Source organism: Ips typographus, linkage group LG9 (genome assembly GCF_016097725.1).
Source record: "Ips typographus isolate SLU linkage group LG9, UJ_Ityp_2.0, whole genome shotgun sequence".
NCBI lineage: Eukaryota > Metazoa > Arthropoda > Insecta > Coleoptera > Curculionidae > Ips > Ips typographus.
The window spans coordinates 6,371,794-6,395,629 of record NC_138430.1 but is presented as its reverse complement, the minus strand read 5'-3'; the positions used below and the strand labels follow the sequence as shown (position 1 = coordinate 6,395,629).

Sequence of the window (23,836 nt, the reverse complement as noted above, 5' to 3'; positions counted from 1 at the left end):
TTTATCTGCAAAAATCCTAAAATAGCAGCACGTTAAACGTTTAAAGCTTTTAGAGCCGTGTTTTCTAAAGCTGTTTGTTTTCAGACTAGGTGTAGGACTTGTGTCTTTTAAACCGTTGACATCGCCCGAACAGGATGTTAGCATGCCTTACGTGAAATGGATGGTAAGTATGCACATATTTATATTTATTGTATTTGTATGTGTATGACGGTTGGCTATAAATATAAGAAATTATGCACACACTTGGGCTAATGTAAACTAGTTTTTGCTATGATGACAAATATGTTGAAGTGTACAAAAAGAGAAAATCTGTGGAAATTAAGGATGGGATCGTGAAAACATTCATACGTCAATTTTCAAATGAGGAGGTTTTTTTTTGTTCTGTCAAAGTTTGCGCTAAAACAAGACCATAGAAAACATTATAAATCTAGATCTCCATCTTAAATAGGAGGCCATGAAGACACAAATTTTGACATTTGATTAAAAGCTATTTCGATAGAATCCGCCAGAGAGAGCCACTTTGTTTTTTTTCGAAAAATCACATGACCCCATGATTACAAAATTACACGCACGCCACGTGACCTTTGGATCATACCGCGTTTAGATCCGAAAGAAAACGACTAACTTCTTAGTTGTCATTGTTGTCACTATGACATCTATTTTAAATTTAAAATTTGAATATCGTTCACTAAAGTGCTAAAAGGTATTAAAAGTAAAGTTAAAATTGCATATTTGTGTTGTTCGTGAGTTTTGTGAGTAATATGAGGGTGTCAGATTATGAACCAAGAGCAGCAGCAGGTTTCCTAAGTTTCCTAATCCCGAAAAAAAACCCCAACTTATTTAAAGCTTATGAAAACGTTGGAAATGACTTCCGCCATAAAAATATTTATCAAGTGCGTATTGTTGAATTACTTTTTTGTTGATAAATAACTTATTACCTATACAGTATAACATAGCATCACAAATAGTATGTTGTGGTGTTATCTATAGTATTATTGAATTTGCGTTGGTAAAAGCATTATGGTACGACTTACTACTTATTTACTATTATTTTCTATGATATTTTGACGCAACTTGTCAAATAAGGGACTAAACTATACTAGAGTTTATTGTTTATAAACCAAATATAACCGGCTTAGCAAAACATATCTAGTGTGCCGTGCAAAACGCCCTCTCGCGGAGAAATTACCATAATAGCTATGTCTAATCTGTCAAAACGTGACTTCAAACAGTTCCATTGACATGTAAATCTAGATTTATGTTTTCTATGAACAATTGATCCATCACAAACACTGGTTTCCATCTTTGTTGGGAGCATTAACTTCCAATAGTTCTCTCTTCTTATGTAAAAATTTAGAAATTTGCTTACCTGTATTCAGTAATTAATTAAACGAGAGCAAAAATAAAGCGAAACTGGACGCAATAATACAATAGGAAATTGCGTGAAAACTTTTTTCCCACACATGATCGTTAACAATAATAAAGATTCGAAAGCAATGAGAATGTCTTTTTGTGTTTCTTTTAATCCTTAATAGAGTCTATATTGCAATATAATAAACGAATCTGAACAATAGATCAGGATATTTTATCGGTGAGAACGCCTTTTATAGATATTGGCTAATGACAGGAAAGTTAGTAATTAAAACTCGACTCGATATGTAAATTTCTGAAGATACAACACTGACAAAGAACACGACCAGAAGAGTTTTTGATTGCATTTAACATTCCAGAGACTACTGACACCTACAATCACGTGATTACATTATAATAGACGTTGTATTAGTTTTCAGGAATTTACGATTTCCTTTGCAATAAGAGTATAATACGATCAGATACTTCCTTTAACAACGGCCGCCATCGGAAATCCGCCAGATAATCAGATATTTTATCTAGTGAATTACTTACTTTTGCGTAAACAAGCAAAGTTAGCTTTTTGTTTGAAAAATATTGAAATTATCAACAAATAAATCTCTAGCATCCTATCTAAATGTAAACTTAATATTTGGTTCCATGACCAAACCAAACTAACTTTAATCTGTTTTACCTAATAAGTAAAATACTTACTAGTAGACTTCAAGGAAATGTTTATTACCACTCAAAACCTTATCAAACAATACTAAATATTGTTATCACCTTAATAAACTTTAATCTAATTTGCGGAAACAATCTTTTTCAAAGTAAACGCTAATTTGCACAATGGCAATCCGATGACGTTATTAAAATCTCCCTCTATTCTGGTAACAAAAGTGCTGGCGATACCTTGAATTCCATAACCGCCAGCTTTTCCCCTGCAACCAATTAAAGAATTATCGCAATGCAAAACAAAAAAAAATCAGATTTTTACATGGGTTCCCCCGTTTCTACGTAAGCTCGAACTTCCTCCGGTGTCAGTGGGGCCATATACACGGTGGTCACTTCGGTGAACTTGTGAATTTGGTTTTTATGCCAGATGACCACCCCAGTGTATACGCTGTTTGGTAAGTCATTTTGGGTTAGGCTAGAGAAGAAATAAACCGTTTGATGACCAAATTCTTATCAAAATGAGTACATAACTATACATTGTTACGTCATTCTCTTTACTTTGATTTTTGCTATAGTAATTTGTCAGGCAACACTTTATACACTGGAGTGTAACGCTGGTTGCGTGTTACCTCAATTTCTAGATGGGAAAGGAGTGGTTTAACTTACTCTGATATACACTCAAAGGCTTCTTGTTTGGTTTTAGGCTTTCCATACATCCGGCCATTAAACGCCACCATGGTATCGCATCCAATAATAATATCCGGTTTTCTAACGTCGTCCTTCAGTTTTTCGTACACGTCATTCACTTTTCCCAAGGCAGTTTTCTCGACGAAATCCGAAAATGTGTGCTTTTTCTGGTCTAAATTCTCCTCGTAACTTGAAGAAACGATTTCAAACTTCAAATTCTGCGAAATTAATGATTAATTTGCGTTTTAGTACGAGTGCTGCCCTCTCTTACCGTACTTCGTAACAAGTTGGCACGTTGCGGTGAGCTGCTCGCTAATATTACTCGCATGGAATTCAGCTGACTGATTAAAGGCTCCAACATTGTATGTTTTCACTCTTTCACCTAGTTATTTTTAAAAACAGTATGTATTTTACCTCTAAGGTTAACCAACCAAACGTACCATAAACAAATAACACAACAGAGAACTGGAATGATGATCTTAAACTAGGGCCTGTCTAAAGTTTCGCTACAGATGGCGCTGTTCCTCTGTCCTTGACAAGCTTTACACTTTGTAGGTTAGAGGATTGTAAAAAATAAATAAAAACAATATAGAAAAATAACGTTATTAATTTAATAACAAGTATTTTTCACAACATTTATTTTAAAACACTTTTATCTAAGTTTTCTACGTCCGTTTTTTTCATATATTATATATAAACCATATACATAAATCCTTAATAGCAGTATTTTTAAATATATATTGGAACGTAATAATAATAATAAATTCTCATTATAACATAGTTTAGAATACAGTTTTTTTTTTATTATAAACTTACGCCGAAACCGTTTCTACAATCGATTTCTTAATAATTTCGCCGAAATTCTCGTCGCAGTCCTTATTGGCGGGACCGGTCGGGGTAGCGTTGCTCTCATTGGTCGAAATCGGCTCGGCTCGCTCGGGCTCAGCGCAGCTGTCCTGAGTAGCCTCGTCCGTGCTTAGCATAGTGTAGTTAGTTGATTCCTCGTAACCAGCGTAGTTGTACCGATTATTTAATAGATGATCGCAAAACGATTCTAATTTAGAATTGGCCCCTACGTTGTTCAGATTGGTGTATTGACTCTCTTTTGACTGCGGTGGGTAGTGGTCGTTGTTGGTGAATTGATGTTCGAAACCAGTATTTTGTTGTTGGAAACCCCCTAAAATGAAATAATATCGATAAATGACATTGTTACAAACAATTTTTGTAAAAATTATTCATATAGGAAGTTGCATTAGTTCTAAACTAAAAAGTATTGTAAAGCACTCATGGGATTTTTGGGGGTAAAATACTTCTTACAACACTTGTTAGGTAATATACTATTACTGGACCTCCTGTTGCCTAATCTGGGTCCGGATTTTAAAGTAACAAACCTCTCGGTGGGCTTTAATGACATTTTAAAACGTTGTTCTGTTTTTTTCTTTTTTATACTAACCGTAGACGCCTGTGTATGGATTGAAAACGTTGGCGGGGGTGGGTGCGGGGGCGGCGTTTGCAAACTCCCCGAATCCGGCCGAATGAAACTGCGCATATTGATTGGGCGGCGGAGGGTTGGCGGGCGCAAAAGGGTGGTTGGTTGAGGACGGGGTGACGGCGGCTGCGCTGTTGCCGTTCATTCCATTTTGCGCGAATGTCGACTGCATCTCGGTGAAACGGGGATCGAACGCGAACCCGTGATGCTGTAAATTTAACACTGATTAGGTACATTCACCTAGAAAAATTATCACAATAACTGAAAAACTACAAAGTAAGTATATAATGTCTGTTGATTCGTAAATTCAAAATTTGAGTGTCTCTATTAGCGGTTAGCTGAAAATGATGTTACGGCCCTTTAATTTAGGCCAATGTAGCATCACACCCTGTATAACTTATTCAAAGCTCAAATTTGTGAAAGTTTAAGATTGGTCAAGATTCGACCAATAACCATGTACTTAATCGTTTCGTTACTGCTAACTCCACATATGCAGCATTTGCGTAAATCCTCACACTCTGGTAGTTTGTGATTGGTCAAGAACAAGCAGTAAGTTAAAAACTGCATTTTTTCGACCAATCACAAATTACTGTACACATCAGATCCTCTCGTCATCAAATATTTGTTAATGCTTGTTCAAGTAGAGGTTTACCTGGTGTTTCCAAGTAAATTAATCAATTTGAAATAAACACTAGTTAAAGTTGCGCATGTTTTATTGACCAGTTCCACTTCTAACAGCAGAATATTCAATAAATGTTTTTAAAATTTAATATAATGTGTAGTTCTAAGTTCTAATAAAAAATTCTTCCAGCTGTAAAGCATCAAATACGAACCTGTTGCTGTTTCCTTTCGTGATCATCTCCATAGCAGTTTTCACGAAACGAATACAAATCCATCGAATCCGCTCTGGCAGGAAGATGGGAAAATGTTTGGTTGGGATTATGCGAAGGTCCCGGACCTTCACCGGGTGCACCGTAGTGCAAATTGGTAAAACTTCCATTATGTACACAATTTTCAACTTCTACGTAAGCACCTAAGTTTATGTCTCTAAGTAAGCTTCCGCTGCATTTATTTACATCGATTTTACAAGACTGCGTCTGGTCCTCTTTGTGATAATTCTGCGACCTCAGTCTTTCGTTAGTCATCCACGACAGATCTTTTTTCTTCTGCACGTCCTCCTCCTCCTTCTTCTCCAGCTCGAGTCTCATCAATGTGTGGATAAAATGCGTCCGAACACGAACCGGATTGAACTCGATACGACCGAATGAATTGCCGCAATTGTCCCGCGTACAACCGCACGGGAAGCTCAACCTGTCAACTTGACATTTTATGCCGGCCTGGCTGCATGAGCACGTGTCCGGATCACAGTAACCTTTGCAACCGCACCCGCAAAACTCCCTGGACGATCTGATCGTACGACATTCGTCTTTTTCCAGAGAGTCAATTTTTCTCACTCCAGCAGCACGGAGTAGTGCCCGTCTTTGTCTAGTTGGTACCGGTTGCAGAAAGTAATAATTCTCCAAGTCCAGCTCAGATTCGGATGCGTCGCTTATGTCATCCTCACTGTCACTATCATCGCTTGATGACGCTACCACGCTTCCTGTAGCACTTCGTTCTGATCTGTAACAATAATAAATGTAATGAAACAGTAAAATGACAGGCTATAACCCATTGAAACAGCTTGTTTAGAAATGTCAATAAACAAATTATTCTTACTTCAACTGTTGAAGAAGCTGTCGATGTATTCTACGTTGCTCGTTGGCATGTTCAACGATCGTAAATTTGCGCATTTGCGAATGTTTAGCGGTCATACCAAGAGTGGAGCCGCCCTGTGAAGGGACGCAAGTAAAGCCCTGCGTCCTCGGAAAATAAAATACCGTAACGCTGTCAAAGGCAATACCGCGTTTTTTCTTCACTTTGGCCGGCGGTGCATCCTCGACTTCGGTCGATTTACGTTTCAAACTGCTCTTGGTCGGTGCCTTCTTTAAATTGGCCATCAGGGCGGAAAGTAGTACCGGATAGTTCGAAGCACCAGCAGTTTCATTGTTTGCACCAGGGGTGGATGGGTCTTCATTTAATCGATCTAAAGTAAGGAACAAGTTATAAAACAACATTGAAAACACTTGGAAAGTTTTACCAAAAGTGGTCTCGCTGTCACTCTCCCCAAAATTGCTGGCTTGGGGCACATCCGCTCGTTCTTCTAAAATTTCCGACCCCAAACCAGAATCTGAGCCATCGGATCTATCGTGCGGTTCCTCGGTCAACTCTTCACTGGGCGGTAAACTTTCGGTGGCCGAATCTTCACAATCATTCAAATTGGTCAAATTATCTTCACCTTCTTTAGCATCACCACCCTCAAAAGTTTCCGGTTTGTAATTATCATCGCACATGTTGGTGCCGGTTTCTCCTGATGATAAATTCGACGTTTCGGTTGTGTTTACAGTGACGTTCGGTTCAACATTTGATACGGTTCCACCCATTGTGAGTGTACAGTATGCTCAATTGGATGATAGCTGACATGGTCCTGTAATAAAATTTATATTTTTAGATTTAAAAAGGTTTTATTTTGTACACCCTATACGTTTATCTACCACAACACTCTAAAAATCAGTACAGAATATTAATAATACTTTCAAAGACGAAAACAGTGACTAACACACACTCTGATTGGTCGTGGATTCGTTACTCAGTTGTTTACGTCCTCGTTTACGTTACTGTGGTTATTTCACGTTTCACCTTTTTAATTACCATTATAGTAGCGTAAAAAACAAGCATCGAAGAGCGCAAGTGTAAGAAAACAGTACTTTTTTGAATCCTTTTCAAGTCGTTCGAAATTCCCTGAACAATTTTCGATCCATAAATTCCTGGTGGATACATATACAAAGCTGGAGGTCCTATATTTAGCAACTGGAATCAGAGCGTATTCCCGATTATTTTCAAACAGTAGATACGTAGATTACTGGATATTTGCTCTTGAATAATAATAAGTTTTTCGTGTTATTTGGCCATCCTTAAAAGTTATCTGGATTAGACGTATTTTTAGATAATTTCAAGGTTTTAAATGCTATCCGTTATGTACTATATTGTCGTGTATTATTGATTTATTTAATTAACTAACAAATAAAGAAAGTGAAAGTGCCTCTTTTTTTGAAAAAATTAATCATGCAATTGTTTTTATATCCACTAGTGTGAAACATTTGAGGAGATATGCAGTACATACTAAATCAACGTGACGTAATTTGACAGTTTTATAAAAAGCCTGACTAATTTTTTGGAACAGATAAAAATTACAAAAAAAATACAGAATTTATTGTTTTTAAAATCACTTTCTGCTGTTACAAGTTGACCACTCTATGTACTAGAGGCGTTTAAAACAACAAACATGTTTGTATTGTTAACTCCCATCAACGCCAAGTATTGATATTTAGGATTGAGGACCGTTATCGATACTTTCAAAGCTGATTAATTGTGAACTTATTGACCGTAGCAAAAACTGACTTTCCTCTGCTTTAACCGTTCTACTACCATATTTTAATATCGACTTCCTTTGAATTTTTTTGCTATTATACAATTTTTCAGTACAGACGAAGCCATAGTTACTGTTAGATTAATCACAAACTCTTCTAGCATATAAATCAAAATCAGCCTTGACAATCTCAATATCGATAATTGGAACGGCAAGGTATTTTCCACAATGGATATCCTGCTAAAATATTCGAGTTCTAGATTAAATTTTTGTACTTCCTTGAAACTTTTTGGTGTCATGACCGAACGGAGTTCACCATCACTATTTGGTGAGGGTCACCATTCTACACCATTATAACTGGACCTACTAAAAGCAATACAAAAGTAGCATTGCACCGCGATGCCGATGGTACGCAGATGCTAGTGGGTTGGGGCTATCAAAACCGTTTTTTAGTACATCTAATGTACTAAATTTAGTACTAAATTGGATCACTAAAAAAACCTTCCATAGTGAGTGTGAAACACTTGAAGTTGTGTGACATGATTTCAAAACTGTGGTAAACAACGTAACACCTTATCCTTTAGTACAATGGTTAGTACAATAGTGTAAACGTAAATCATGTCAATGTAAAAAAATTGAAAAAGTGAATGTTTAAGCTTTACATTTCCCTCACTTTCAAATTACAATTACAAAACAAGAATACTTCATTAAATTAATAAGTTTGTTAGTCGGTTGTTTGCGCAGATTATAAAGATAAAAATAAATAATAAAATAAACAAAAATACCTGGATGTCCTAAATAATATGTACAGGGTGTCCCTAATAAGGACAGGGGGAGTCACTAGAAAAACTTATACCACCGAAAAACAGACAAGAAAGCAACGTTGCCGTTTTCTTTGTTGTAAATCTCGGGAATTTTTCGTGCCGACCGTAGTATTATTACTGCTCGTCGCTAATATTAAGTTCATTGTACTGGTTTGAGACCGGGCTTTTCAAGCCTTCAGTTAAAACTTTACCACTGACTCTGACATCAAACGGTGCGGATTGAGAAACGTCTCTACGAACCGTACCGAGCAGGCGCAGCTGTATACTTTTGGTAACCACAGGTCCGGACTTCATGAAAATGAGTTAACAAGTCATTCACAGTCTAGATGTTACGAAAACGTGTGTGAAAGGGGTTCTTCTCTATGGTACTGTTTCAAACTAAACAGAAGAGTACAACCAGGTGCAGCTGATGAACATTGCTTTACCAAAAGAAGCAAGGCACAGAGTGTTTTTTAAAAATTAGTACCGCCATAAGTAGCTTACCAGCCTCGATACAGTCCTGCAGATGTGACGTTTCCTTCAAACAGGAATTCAGCTGGTAGAAGTGGGTGCCGATATACCGAGCAGTCGTGAAGGCAATTTGCTAAAAAGGATACTAAGCTGGTGTCGTCAGAGTACTTTCAGTACGCAGATGCACCCAATATAGATAACTTTGATGGAATAAGTTTTATAGCTAATGCGTTAGTACGGCAAAATTTTCCTTAGTAACGCGCGTATGTGTAACGAAAATAACGATTTTGTTAAACAATCTAATTGTAGTAGACATTAATAATAAATGATTTTAGTTAGTAAAAGCAACACTTTGTTCTTGACTGATTTTTGGGTTGTTAGGTCAGGGTCGATCTCGCAATACTACAATAAGAACAATAGCAACTAAATATTAAAAAAGAGCTTTTTACCTTCACCAAGTATCTGGTTTAAAATACTCATATACCTTTATACAATTTATTTAATAAAGAAAATTTAATCAGAAACTAATGTTCATAAATTACCTTGTTTGGTTAAGCAGATAGTACCACACACCATATATAGACAAACGCGGGGTCTTATCTGCTACAGCTTACAGCTACAAGGTTATCAATGAAGAATACCCATATTCAAGGATCATTTCAACGCAACAACCTTAGATATTTTACCGGTTTTGATTTTTTTCATAGTTTAATAATGTCCGTTTTGATGCTTCGTGGAACGAACCAGACAGTTGATCAGGTGACCGCTAGTCATCAAACTTGTTTGTTGTCTTGTGACCAACTGTCAGATTACGTCACATTAGCTGACGGTTTCCTCTAAATGATCACCCCTCAATCGAATCAGAAATATCAATGTGAGACGCAACAATGGTCCGTCGAAATATATGGGACACTTAGCAATATTACCACTTCTCCAACCCCTCCCGTTTCGCCTTTCCCCTCTCCTAGTTTGAGAATATGGCTGCAATATATTCCGTCTATACGTGAAATCAATGTGTTCTGTGGGTTGCCAGGGACGATGAACCGTCTCCATGGCAACGGCGCCGCTGCAGTTTGTGTTGTGAAAACGACGCCAACTCCTCATATCAACTCACCCTCTCCCTTGTCTTTCTCTCTCTTCCCACTCTATCTTTCTCGAACTTTCTGGTTTGTCGGCCGAGTTCGGTCACTTTCGTTCACGTGCTACTTTTTAGCCGCGGTTTTGGTCTGACCCACTTATTAAATAATTCACCGTTTGATCGGTTTTGTAGAACTCAAAGACAAACCTACTTGTTTTCATGTGTTTCCAAACTACGACGTCACTGGTTTTGCGGTGAATTTCATCAGGGCAGGTTGTCTAGTGGTTGTAACGTCAAACAGACACTAAACAATCAACTGTCAAAATGTGCAGCGCCACCTGGTCACTTGTAAAGTCAGTGGAGTCTTCCATCTAATGTGCATTGGTCTATCTATGAGCCGCATTCTTTCGATCCATGATATCGGATCCAAAAGCGTTCTGATCTAAAAATCACGTGGCATCATAATTATAAAATGAGATAGAGGTCACGTGACTTTTGAATCGTAACGCGTTTGGATCCGAAATCACAAACCGAAAGAAAACGGCTATGGTCCCTTAACTGTCATTTGTTGACGTTTGAATTACTGCTACTACACCTAATTTATGTATAAATGTTTTTGAATGAAATAAAAAAGTTTTGTTGCCTTTTTAACTCCTAAACAAGCATGTAAACTCTTTTTCGATACCCTAATAAACAGGAACTGTTTCATATTCATGAAAAAGATCAAATGGACACGTACTGTCCCTTTTTACGACTGACATTGACCTATCCCAACGGTCACGTCAGGGCCGTAACCATAAATTTTATTTCATAATACTATTAAGGAAATATTGAGAATGGAATTTATTGTTTTTTTCGTCTGGTCTTGACCTATGATTATTTCCAGATGTTTCAAAGATGCATTTAGAATGTCTTTTTCAGCTTTTTCAGTACTACTAGTAATGTAAATTTATTTTTCTTAATATTGTATCTTACTGTAAAGTACTAGTAAAACTACAGTCAATAGACCTCCAGAAGCTCAATTTTCTTTAATGTGGACATTTAGTATATTATTACTCAATTAGATTGCATTTTTTTTATTCAAATGGAACATCCTGTATATTTTTAGATCAATGGATTGCGCACACTCAGGACTACACAGCGAATCAAAATGTACTATAGAAAAATTGTCCCGTTTCCGAGATATTTGAGGTCAAATTAATATTAACTTACTGAAGAAATTGCTTTCAAAGTGACGTCACTGCGTCAGGAAACTCAGATGGGACACCTTGTATATTTTTAGATCAGTAGACTAATTACACTCAGTGCTACACAGGGATCCAAAAAAGTGCTATAGAAAAAGAGATATATCATGTCAGAATTAATCTTAATTTCTTGAAGGAATTGCTTGCAAAGTACCGTCACTTGATTCAAAGTGCCAAAAGTCAAGAAATTCAATAAGGACACCCTGTATATTTTTAGGTCAGTGGATTGCGCACACTCAGTGCTACGCAGTGACACAAAAATCATTGAAAACGGAAAACATTTAGAAAAAAAATAATTAGAAAACATGACACCAGTTACTTAAATCGACATTATAAACGTTAGATTCAAACACCCCGTACAACCTGAAATGTTGATATTATTTCTACTTGATTTTTATTTTTATCACTGTTAATACTAATACAGGGTTGCCATAATATTAATAAAACGGTATTTGAGGCAACGTCCGAATTTTTAAAGCAACCACGCCCATTTCACAACATTATTTGCTTTAGTTGAATAACCTGTAGGGTTTCCAAACAGCCATACCAAATTCTGTTATTTCCATAATTATTACGAGTGTTGGAGTACAATGCAATGTGAGTGACATCTAATCATATCTTTTGATATTTTGTTATAAACCACTGTTAATTCTCTACAGATGTATAAATGTGTTATGCTAACTTGTCATACAAATGCCAAAAATCGGAACTACATTTTGATAAGCCAGCAATAACAGTTAAAATTATAAGTCCTGACGGATGAGACACATTGTGAGGAAACGGTTAAAATAATTGAGTTAACAAAACTTACCTTTTGTCGAGATGTCACGTTGGGGCACCCACACCACCAGGACCTAGTCGGGACCCCGTCCTACTGGTCCTGCAGGACACGGACGACTGTAGCAGAGCTTTAGACGACATATCTGGATATTCTGAATCCCGACGATACCGATCCCGACCGTGGCTCGCGCACAAGCACTAGATGCCACACTTCTGGCTCTATGATTCTAGGGGCCTCGTCAAGAACGATCTAACAAAGGATTCTTTATTCCGGAGGCGGGATTTTTTCTTTTTTGTTCTCTGCTGCGCGAAATGATGTTTGTTCTGCCTTCCTCCGGTTTATTATACACGGACAGACGTCGTCGTGGCGTTAATTCACCATCACGTCAAACTTTCAGGAAAATTTCTGGTTCGCACTGTATAATATGATGCGTCAAAGTGTTGTTCCTATAATGTATGATATCGATTTCTACCTACCACGAGCTCTTTGTCTTCAACTGTGGATGGCGCGTGGTGGGTTGTTGCCCAATTTCAAATGACTATAATAAAACGCCAATCATACATGTTCTAGTTATGACGTACAGTTTTGAAAAGGTTGACCTTTTAAAAGTAACATTCTTGAACATAAATTGTCCAACCTGAAAATAATAAGAATACCATCAGTATAATATTATCAATAACTCTTACTTATTGTATAGGCTACTAATGTACTATGTAAATTCTAATTAAAGGAATTAAAAATTATATGTAAAAGAAAAATAAAAGGACAACAAAATCGATTCTAACCTAATCTGACTTTACTGTATTTGTTGCTAAGTTTTGCCAATTTTACCATTTTGTCGCTTTTAATATGCTAAAAGCAAGAACACATACTCTCAAACCTCAAGCTTGCGTCGCACACGTATATTGATTGAAGTGGATCTATATTTAGGTGAAATGGAATGCAGCTAACCTCGTTTCCTCAATTTTACCATTAGGAACTGGGTTTTTTGTTGCTAATATACAGAAAGATGGAGCAGAATTTTATTCCACTTTCAAGACAAACTTAACACTAACAGTGCTACTATAAAGAGTATAAAGTTAACGTTAAAGAAACTTTTTAATGACTAAAAGCGTTTTGGGAGCAGTTTATATTTACTTGATTTTTTTTAGTTATTAAGATGTATTATTCTCTGATTACCAAATAGTGAATGCCAAGCTGTAATCAATACAACAACCTCTGATAAAGGTTGCGGTCAAACTTTGTTTCTAGAAACATCACTAGAGGGCGCCCTATTTTTTTCATTAATCAAAGTGTTTTTTTTTATAATAATTATTAACTGTGTTCGCACTTTCCATTACCTTAACTTGTATTATTATATTATATTGTTAAAACTAATTAAATTACCATGCCACTATTTGAATATTCAGCTTTCAGCCGCTTCTCAAAGGATCCTGGAATGTTTTAGTAATTTAGAGCCTCCAACGTCCGAAACCACGTTTGAGGCTGTCTGAAATTCCGGTCAATCTCCGAAAACTTCAAAGGAAAGTTTGTCCAGAATTTTCCAATTAAAAAAATGTTAATTTTCTTAAAACAACAGGCAAACGTCCTGTATAGTATTTCTCCTAGAAACACCATGGAAGAAAGTAAAACTTTTATTATATTTATGGTTAGACAACACACCGTACTAATATGTGCATTCCTTTCATAATTTTATTACCCCAGAGTAACTTATCGGCAACAATAGAGCTGATCAAGGAGGTTACAAATCGATTTTAAAACGAGTTTTGACAGATGACGGACTCAAGGAAATGTAGCAACTAGAGCTGGGAATGTTTATATTTAATTTATAAAGGACCTAATTCTAATGGTGAGACCACATACTACAAACTCTTTTTAGAAATAAAACATACTTTAGGTATTCAGTTGCTACAGGAATTAATGTATTAATCTGGAGTTTTCTTCTGCATATCTCACACTGTTACATAAAATTAAACACATCTAAATATACATACAAAAAAATAAATAAAACTTTTTCACAAAACACTTTCTAACTTTTCAATTGACTAGAGAGTACAGTAAATCACACTTAATATTGCTTATCATTTAAAACGAATTAATTTACCTACGATCTACCTATAGAGAACCTTGAAGGTCCCAATATACAGATAGTAAGTGAATGTCAGGTTTATTCAAATTTACTATCAATAGTTTTTGGATTAAACTGCCGAACTGGATCCGCCAGTGTTGCCGTCGTTGTGCCTGGCATTTTCCGCTTGCAACGCCTGTTGTTGTTGCAGAAACTTGGCAGCCGCTGGAAAACCTTGCAGATCGAATCCTGGCGGTGCCACTATTGCAGCACCGGCTGCTGCTCCCGTACCTAAAAAAATTAATACATCCAGTATATTATAGAACTTTACTATGATCTTATAGTAAGTGCCCCATAAAAGTATGTGTTGAATACTTAGGAAACAAAAAACTACTTTTGTACTTAATGTATCTATGGGGCACCCTCTGCGTTTTATTACAGTTATAACCTTGTAAATAAGCTATCAGCCTTTTCATTTCTTCCAAAGCATTGGACTGCATTAAAATATAATTCTTAGCCAGTAAAAGAGTGGCTATTTTGGAGAGTTTTCGTACAGAGGGTGAATGAGCGTAGGGTATCACCGCTCTAAGTTCGTCTAAGGCGTCATTCAAATCGTGCATTCTTCGTCTTTCTCGGGCGTTTATATTCAGTCTGACAGATTTTCCTTGACGCCCTTTGCCTTTGATGTTGGGATTCGAATTTCCCGCCCTTGATTCTAACGACCTAAAATTAGAAGGTTTGTTACTTAAAACAAGATGAGATAACGTGATGGCGTCCAACTCTTGACGTCACTACAACATAAAAGCTTCAGCCAGTACATGTTAACAAACTTTTACCTAGAATTTCCTTGAGGTGAACACTCCGGATCTGGATTGTTCTCATCTGAGGGAGGTCCATGAGCGGTCGTCATATTCTGTTGACCTTGGAAGTAAAAACCTCCCAAACTCATGGTACCCAATGGAGTTCTCCTACCAGGCACCTGTGGCTCCTCCTGTGTGTTAACGCCAGGAAATCCAGAATAGCCTTGAGGATGGTCCATTACAGCTGTGGATGAACTAGGACCTGTAGAACTTCCCTACAACAGTTGCATTCAGCATTTTTAAATAATTCTATTGACACTACTTACAGGAATTCCTTGCCATCCCCAATTAGGTCCGATCGAATTTCCCCTTAACCATTGAGGGGGTTGCGCCATGCTGCGCGAGATGGCGCTGGAGGTGTCCTCACTTTCGGACGACGAATCGCAGTCATATGATTTCATTATTTATTTATAAAGCAAGTGTTTCGTTTAGTAATGCTGCTTCAGTCAAAGTACTTTCCTACACATTTAGTTATAATCAGTCCAGGCAACTGTCCTGTGGCCAGTTTTTTGTACTTACTTTCTTTTATAATTATTTAATTAACGGATGTAGACTACATACAGCAGGCAAACAGGACATCTTTCAATATTGGGGATGCAACAACAAAAGTGACCCCTCACCAGCTATGGTTACATCGGGCACAGTTTCACCACACAGTCAGGTTTACACCCCATATTTTCACTTAACAAAAAAAAGCAGAACTCTACAGGACAAAACTAAAAAGTCTATTAACAGAAATCCGGGATAGACTGAACTATCAAGATTTTTAAAGGGAACATACAACACAATCCCGAACCGGAGGCGAAAAATTGACAGATGCGGTCCGCGAAGCCAAGCGATATTAGGGGGTTAGTTTGGCAAGGGCGTAGGTTTGGGGCAAACTCTTTTGTTGTCTTACTTACAAATTTATTTCTAAAAATCCTAGAAACTAACTGATAATTATCTATTCTAGGATAGTGATGATGTAATTTGTAATGCCACTAAAAAAATTCAAATTTCTAGCAAATCTTTTTGTTTTTATGGTAATTTTTTTAGAGTACCATTTAGTTGCAAAATACGTGTAAAACCAGAGCTTTCAACTATTGTGGCAACATTGCTATTAAGACTGTGTTTTTAAACTGTCGTGGCGGCCATTTTAGGTAATGTTACCAAATTATCGAACTAACTACGCCGCTGGAGGGTTACATTTATTTCACGGTACACGGTGAACTCTCGACGACGTAAACACGGCCCCACAATGAGAACAAAAGAGGATGGCGTAACCAGTGGCAACGGGGGAGTTGCTGTTAACTTCCTCAAAGTGCTGCCGCGAAGCGGTATTTAATTTAACTAGCATTAAAGTGGATGGAAGTTTGGTTACTAATTAAACGAGAGGAGTTCGGAATGTCTGCAAGGCTTTGTTGGTCGAGAACTAGTTTTTAATTTTTTTTTTGGCTGGGTTTTAATTAAGGACCGGGTTTACTTACAGAGGGAAATATTTTATATGACTGGAAAGTTTTAATTACTTAAAAATTTAAGTTTTACCGAAGTTTAAAGATTTTCTTTTCTTCTTTGGCTTTTTTTAATTAATATTCAAAACTTAAACTAAAAAAAAAAGTTTGTCAGAAGTGGGATTCGAACCCACGCCCTCAAAGAGGACTAGAACGCTCAGAACCTACTGGTGTAGGTAAGGTAACCTTGAGTCTAGCGCCTTAGACCGCTCGGCCATCCTGACATGCCGCCATTTTGCTTCAACGTTTTATTTAAGTCTGGGGCACTAATAAAAGGCATTTTCTTTGCAACTCAATATAAAAAAACACTGATAGAATTAAGAAATGAATAAAAAAATCTTCATCACCTTGTTCTCATTTTTGTAGAGAATTTCAAAAGTTTTGTGAAAACTGTTTATAGCAAACAATTAGGTCTTCACATGCTCAAGAGATGGCGCAACATGTACTGTTTGTTTGAATAAAGAATAAAAAAGCCCAGTACTTTCAGTTCAGAATAACTTTATTCTAAGGATAATATCTATGGAAACCGTGAAATCAGACGCTGCTATTGGTCAATTCCGTCATTTCTATAGAAATTATCCTAAGAATAAATTTATTCGAAGGTAAAAGTACCGGCCCTTAAACACACTACTATTGATACCATAAAAATCGTAATTACAGTAAATTAATTGTCAAAAATAAATTAGAACTCTTAACAAAACCAAAGAGCTGCACAAGAGCGAATTAATATCAGTAAACACAAGAGAGAGCAAATATTCCAGGGGTGGAATTTCATTTCACCTACACAAGAGATGTCCGGGTCTCTTTGTGTTCCGGAAACAGTTTTGTTGTTTTCTCGAAACTCCCAAATGACGCCTAATTAGAATATATTATGCAAAAAAAAATAGAGCAAACAGGGACCCGCTCCAACTCCTCCTCCTTTGGGATACGTCGCGTGCTACCGCCAGCGATGCACCTGGCGCAGCTCCCATCGTGGATGCTGCTGTGGCAGCGGGTGCGTTGCTCAGCAACCCCAGATCAATAAAACAATCAAACGACTACGCCCTCGAAGCTGACACTCTATAGGATTCTGGATACACTACTCAAAATATTGCTTTTTGGTAGGTATTTCAATCAGAACATATTCAGAGATTATTTTGTGGCCCCAATAAACAGGCATGTTATCATCAATTCGACTAAAAGTGGCAAAGGCTAATAATTGTAAACCAAAGCAACAACTTACTCCATTTTCAAGGTTTCAACCGTTTAAAAGTTTGAGGTTAGAATGTTGAAATTTTACAAATAAATTACTTACCATTTGAAAAAACGTATACGGGAAAAACTCGAGCACTTAACTTTCATATCTTCAAATAATTTACCTGAAAATGTAACAGTTTTCCGGCAGAATTACTGATTTTATGTACCAAAACCAATTGGATTCTGGATAAGTAAACAAAAAACAAAATTGTTGCGGGTTGCGGTTTGTCAGCTGTCAAACTTATGTCAAAGTATTCGGCAGTGATATTTATTTATTGTCTATCTCAGTTGAATCACTCAAAAAACAACAATAAAAATAATGTTGTCAATAATATAGAAATTAAAAATGTACCCGACGTTTCAGTATGTTATTTATTATTATCGCATGCGTATTTTGCCGTACTGATGTATCAATAACAGTCGATAAAGCAGAGTAATGTCACGTGTTTCAGGTGCACTCCTTTATTCTCTTGTCACGTGACAATCAATCTAGGCCAAGGAACCAATTTTACTTAATATATACAGCAAATCAAAGTAAAATAGGATGACGTCACAAACAATAAAAGTAATTCATCAGAAACTATACCATATTTTTGTTTTTTTCTGTTTGTAGGGCAGTGTAAATTCGGATGTCTTAAAAGGAGCTCATCCAAGCGCGCCTTTAGCCGCTAGTTTGATCTATAGAGTGATGGCCACTCACAAGGGAAAATTACCCATTTAACGGGGCAAATTCTGAGCGTAAAACGACCGACCGAGAAAAGTGTTTTTGTTCTCCCCCTTTCCAACTTTCAGTTTAATTACGTTCATTTTTATATAGGAAACCGTGACTGTTTTTTTTTAGACCTTATATAATATCAGTAAATTCTAATTATGTAAAAAAAATATTGAAATGAAATGGAATTAGTTTTTAAGTTTAAAAGTCGCGTTAACTGGTAAGCAAAGAATAAAAAAGAACGTAATGGAACAGCCCTTACAGCAGCCCCAACCTGTTCATAGCAGTATAATAATATAATACCCCAATGAAAGCGGCAAGTGCAGCCCCATCAATTTCCCCCCAACCCTTCAGTCAAAACAGAAATCTGATTTGCATCGAATTCTTCAATTTTCAACACATTCCGCACTCCCGAAACGGTTTAGCGGGACACATGTAGTGACGTCACGAAGCCCGGACCGTTGTCATGGTAACCATCTAGGGATGCAGTAATCCATCTTGTTCTTTCCCATTCGTGTTCTCTCTTTCCTGTAATTTATTTGCAGCGGTCGTCTTTGTTTAACTCAAGCAAAGTCGAAAGATGTCGTTTCTCTTGCACGTTCCCGTGGGATTCTGGATCCATTATTTACCTTTTTGATGATGCCCCCCCCCACAGTATAATTTTATATTTCATAAATGGACGTAAATAAATTGCGATTTAAATTAACCGCAGTCTACCTCTGACCGTTTTAATATTTATTTATTTCAGTAGAGGGCGTGGTTGCACAAAATGCTTTTGTAGATTGACGGAAATATCATCACATTTTGTCAGTTTTTTCGTTTAACGTTTAATGAGAAATTTTGGTGTGTTCATGCATAAATTTGTCGAATGGACGGACAGATCAATTGAAACTTCCCCTATTAAATTTGAACCACCTCCTGCCCCCACCCCTCTTTAATAACAAGCGCAGAAATATTGCCAGCATCAGTGCAAATATACCTCAAATAGCAATATGCATCGTGGTCAATATTTGCTTTGTTGAAATTTAAAATTACTTTGATTCCTGTAATTTGTATTTCCACAGCGCTTAATTAGCTTGTAAAATGTTAATTATACGAAAAATCAAACCAAATTAGGAAAACGTAACGTTAATTTAAATTTAAAAGCGTCATTTTAATGTACTTTGTCATTCGCTACAGGGTTGCCAAACCAACTGGGAACTACAGGTTATGACACTCTGTTTTTTTGGCTAATCAAAACTGTTTATAGATAAAAGAGAGATAAGATAACGTCGTTAAAACTAGGTTAGCTCAGTTTTTTGCAATTTATAATATCAGTGAGAGGCCCGCTATCTTTGTGTACGGTTTTTCGGGGCTCATCTAGTTTCCCGCCTGCCCCGGTATGATTGCGCACGCTTTCCCTCCTCGTAATCGATCGAACTGGAACCAGAAGGGACAAAATATACACCAGCCCAAACCCAGCCAAAATTCCAAACTATACAGTGCAGTTCAAAAACTAATAACAGTACTTTTTTGACGTGACTTTTTTATGGACACAACATGGTAAGCATTTGACCAAAAACAAATATGAATAATAACTTATATGCAGCGTTAATTTTAACAGACCAGTTCATAAATGTCACGTGTTGTTACTTTAAAAATAAATAAAGCAGTCACGTGATGTGTCCATGTCACTCTAGCCTAGAGTAACAACCGGAAGTCAAGTCAAACTTTATGCAAGTATTTTCACTAAGCAGGACCCTAATTCTTGAAAACAGGGAACGGAATGCTCAAGAGAAATGTTGATAGAATGTGACAGAAGCAGCAGACAATTGAGGGTTCCTGTCACATTTTACAGACCCTTCTCTTGATAATTCCCTTCCCTCCTTTCAAGAATACACACGTAAAATAAGGCTTAAAACCGAATGCATCTGTCATTATTAAGAACTGTCAACGTGACGTTCGTTCAACTGCACAGTCAATGAAATGAGAAAGTTTTGGATGGTTCATGAGTCGGTTTGGACTGAAGCCATCAAACAATAGTTTATGGTGATATTTTAATGAATTAATTTCTTTATAGCGGTTAAAATTGCATTATCTCTAAAAATACGACATTTGAAGTTTTGTGTTAACTGTAATAGTTAACACAAACAATATAATATATAATAGTTAACACCGTAAGACCCTTTAAAAGAGGTTACATTTTTGTCAAGTATTTTTATAATTTGTTTTTTCCATCTGATACTTTTTGTATCTGAATCTTTCATTACTTCTGCCGCAGCCAATGATTGCTAATTATAAATTTTTGCAAAATATCGAGAAAAGTTTCCCGGACCAAAAAAAGTGCAAAAAAATCAGCGGGACTAAAAATTGAACAGGGTAAAATTCGCTCGGCCAATAGCAGCGGTGCTCCGGCCCGTTTTGAGAGGGGTGGCGGGGGTTCGTGAGAGAGGGGGGCGGCGAAGGGGGTGAATTTCCGCGCATGGGGTGGAGTAGGCAGCGACGGACGTCCCGACGGCAGAGCGTGAGTAGACAGACTGGCGTCTGCAAGTCTGGCAGTGTAAGTGTGCAACATTTGGGGGCTGTTTTGGTAAGTCATTATTGTCACTATTTTGGTGATTGTGTGGGCCTTCGATACGCGTTTTATTGCCCATATATGTCAATTAAGTCTCCGGCTTACGTTTTACTTCAAGACTGCACCTCTAATTGGATCGAGTTGTTCCATTTTTTTTTTCAAAACACTGACTCACTCGAAACAGCCCTTTACACGTTTCAAACACTTTTTATCATTTTTTTTACGTGCGATTTTAATAGTGCCGGTCTAAATTGGTGTCGTCACCTGGATTTTTACGTTGGTAAGTCCAGTCGTTTTTTCTATAGTGCTTGTTTGATGGTAAGTGCCGGTGAATCACAAATTTTTACCAATTTCTGTTTGTATTTAACTTTTAGCTTTCACCAGCACGTCTTAGTGCAGTTGACATAACCATCTCTAATTTCAGCATGATTTTATTCCATAAGTATATGCTTGCGTTTTATATCATCAAGTCCATCCAACACCTTCACAGCCATATACAGGGATGTCACAAAACATGAAACAAAGAGTATAAAACCACAACAAACAAGACATTGATTTAAAACTAGCAGCAAATATAATTTGAAAGAGCTATACAAGTTTTGTTATACCTCTAACCCCTGTATACCATAAATTAAAAAATGTTCATAACAACTGTCGCTTTAAGACATTACGAATGATATAGAACCAAATTTAATATCAATTTGAAACGTTTATAAGGTTTAAGTTAGTATAAAACAATACACTGATGTAGAGTAATTTATTGTAATAAGTGTCATTAATTCCAAGCTAAAAACTCCTTTAAGTTGACGATCTGCCATAACAGTTGAAAGGTAGTTTTAACAACCCTAATTCAATCCACTCATTAGTTTCTCATTAAGAATAATTCAGAGTTTTGGCACTGTATTTGATGAGCATGGCTGCCAAGTTTGACTGTCATTTTCACAGTCTGATTGCACTATCAGGTTTGTAGACATGACTGCCAACTGCTGTTGTATTGTGTTATGTTTGTTTTAATGATGTTCAAGATTTTGGTGTAAACATTGTCATTGTCACGCAATGTACCAATCTGTTATTTTGAATATGATTGAGTTGTCAAACTAGGTAAAAAGCCGTTGCTGCAAGAAAACTTTTTTCCAACTACTGTCAATGAATAAGAGCTAATTTACATTTATTTTAGTGAGAGTCTAGTAAGGGCTGACTTCGTAATGTCCGTGTAATATCCTAGACGACCGAAGGGAATTGTCCACAATAGCAGAGGAGCATTGACCTAGACAGATATTGTTCCCTACGTAATGCAACATTTCTGCATTAAATCAAATTTCACCCCACTTTTAATATACAATCCAGTGGCGGGGGATTTTTATTTTCAACTCGGTAAAATGTTTTGCAGAAATTAGTCAACCAAATTAGTCGAATAAATCCAACTAAACTTGAGTCAGATATTCGTCAACTACACTACTATAAACAAAAAAAAAAAATTAAAGCGACGCCACTGGTATCAAACTATACGAGGGTGCTGCAGACCTAAGGCTCGGTCACCCCAATTGTCCCATTCAATAATTCAACCCCCGCTTTATAACTGACTGCATCTCACCCCCTTGCATAGAGCCTGTTCGTGACACGTGTCAAAATCGGGGGTACCCTATACTTTTGAGGCAAAATTTACACCGATCTTTGATATAATATGACTCGGTGACTGTGCTCTAAATTTTTTAATGATTACTCTTAAATCAGTTTTTATTTTCATTATTTAAGTAATTATGATGGTCACTTTTCCAAATCAAAATCATTTTAAAAAATAAGAAAATGTGTGTCGTACTCATGTAAATTATGTTAAGCTTAATATACGAATAATTTTGTTATTAACCCCGAATATCATCTTTATATTAATTATAAACCAAAAAAGTTCATGTCCAGTTTACAATACAGAAAAGAAATCTAGTAAGGTCAACGTAACATTTGCATTTATGACCGTAAGGTCATTGTGAAAATGGATTCCTTTTGTATAGTAAGTGGAACAGAACAATATAATATGCAAAAGTGTCAAAATCGATTGTTTTATGCGGTTTATTTTATCTTCGGCAAGAAACCTGTTGATTTTATTAAATCAATATATTATAGACACAATAATTTGCCTCTTTTTGTTACTAATTGCAACGGAATTTTCAGTTTCGTTATGACTTTCTCTCTTAAACCTTTACAATGAAAATGGTGCGTAGGCTGCTAAACATGGAAACTAATCAATGGCAATACAAATATAAAAACGTATTTTTGTACCTCAGAGTATGTGTGTCTAATCTAATCAGGGACACATATAGGTATATGATTATATGACATGGAAATTAAGTGACGTCACACTATAGAGAAAGTGAATCAACCCTTTTTAATAATCGATACAAGGCATCGCGCTCAACATTCCCTATTTTTTGCCAAATCATGTTTAATTAACGATTAGTGTAGTTTTTGTGCATGTGTGTGCGTTTGGATTGAAATCATTTAGTCTGTTTTTATTTGCAACAGTGCAGTACCACGCCACTGATTAACTGTCAACAGTCACAACAGTCAACTTTTTGACCAATCACAAACTACAAACTGTGTGACAGTTCAAGTTACGGTTAGCGGCGTTGCCAACTTATTTCACACTAATCAATAATTTCAACCTACTACATTTTAATCATGGACACAAATAATAAATAAGGGAGGATTTTTTGTTGGCACGTATGTAAAACATCCTGGATCTATTTGCTCGAGTCATATTTTCTACGAAATAATTCCGATTAGTCACGCGACTGTCATTGGAAACCCTCGTGAGTGGCCACCAAGTTGTTGAACCTAATAACGACCATAAAATCACATATTTACTCTGTTTTTAAAA

The 23,836-nt window shown here is 36.6% G+C and overlaps 3 protein-coding genes, 1 long non-coding RNA gene and 1 other non-coding gene across 9 annotated transcripts; 1 reads left to right on the top strand and 4 right to left on the bottom strand.

Annotated features, from left to right (window-relative positions):
* Positions 1–2,067: 2,067 nt before the first annotated feature.
* On the bottom strand, positions 2,068–3,277 carry LOC145733745 (dTTP/UTP pyrophosphatase). The gene is made up of 5 exons (XM_081986716.1): positions 3,150–3,277; positions 2,981–3,091; positions 2,689–2,927; positions 2,345–2,497; positions 2,068–2,288 (listed from the first exon to the last, which is right to left on the bottom strand). Exons 2-5 carry the CDS (start codon positions 3,068–3,070, stop codon positions 2,150–2,152), a joined length of 621 nt encoding a protein of 206 aa, XP_081842842.1. The 5' UTR covers positions 3,071–3,091; positions 3,150–3,277; the 3' UTR covers positions 2,068–2,149.
* Positions 3,278–3,298: 21 nt separating this feature from the next.
* Positions 3,299–9,215, bottom strand: Axud1 (AXIN1 up-regulated 1). Of its 2 annotated transcripts, none has more exons than XM_081986700.1 (6): positions 8,972–9,215; positions 6,336–6,722; positions 5,915–6,281; positions 5,032–5,818; positions 4,163–4,406; positions 3,299–3,886 (listed from the first exon to the last, which is right to left on the bottom strand). In XM_081986700.1, exons 2-6 carry the CDS (start codon positions 6,676–6,678, stop codon positions 3,522–3,524), a joined length of 2,106 nt encoding a protein of 701 aa, XP_081842826.1. In that variant the 5' UTR covers positions 6,679–6,722; positions 8,972–9,215; the 3' UTR covers positions 3,299–3,521. The 2 variants fall into 2 exon arrangements, with proteins under 2 accessions (XP_081842826.1, XP_081842825.1); XM_081986699.1 differs by lacking the exon at positions 8,972–9,215 and adding an exon at positions 8,450–8,679.
* Positions 8,626–9,274, top strand: LOC145733748 (uncharacterized). Its single transcript, XR_014179262.1, has 2 exons — positions 8,626–8,759; positions 8,810–9,274. It is a non-coding gene; the product is annotated as an uncharacterized LOC145733748 (long non-coding RNA).
* A 4,667-nt stretch (positions 9,275–13,941) lies between these two features.
* Oli (basic helix-loop-helix family member olig) lies at positions 13,942–18,007 on the bottom strand. 4 transcript variants are annotated; one of them, XM_081986712.1, is made up of 6 exons: positions 17,754–18,000; positions 15,489–17,634; positions 15,236–15,428; positions 14,946–15,184; positions 14,558–14,832; positions 13,942–14,400 (listed from the first exon to the last, which is right to left on the bottom strand). In XM_081986712.1, the coding sequence occupies exons 3-6, from the start codon at positions 15,368–15,370 to the stop codon at positions 14,240–14,242; spliced, it is 810 nt and encodes a 269-aa protein (XP_081842838.1). In that variant the 5' UTR covers positions 15,371–15,428; positions 15,489–17,634; positions 17,754–18,000; the 3' UTR covers positions 13,942–14,239. The 4 variants fall into 4 exon arrangements, with proteins under 4 accessions (XP_081842838.1, XP_081842839.1, XP_081842840.1 ...); XM_081986713.1 differs by having other exon boundaries at positions 15,489–15,685; XM_081986714.1 differs by having other exon boundaries at positions 15,489–15,650.
* TRNAL-CAA (transfer RNA leucine (anticodon CAA)) lies at positions 16,569–16,683 on the bottom strand. Its single transcript has 2 exons — positions 16,646–16,683; positions 16,569–16,613 (listed from the first exon to the last, which is right to left on the bottom strand). It is a non-coding gene; the product is annotated as a tRNA-Leu (tRNA).
* Positions 18,008–23,836: the final 5,829 nt, after the last annotated feature.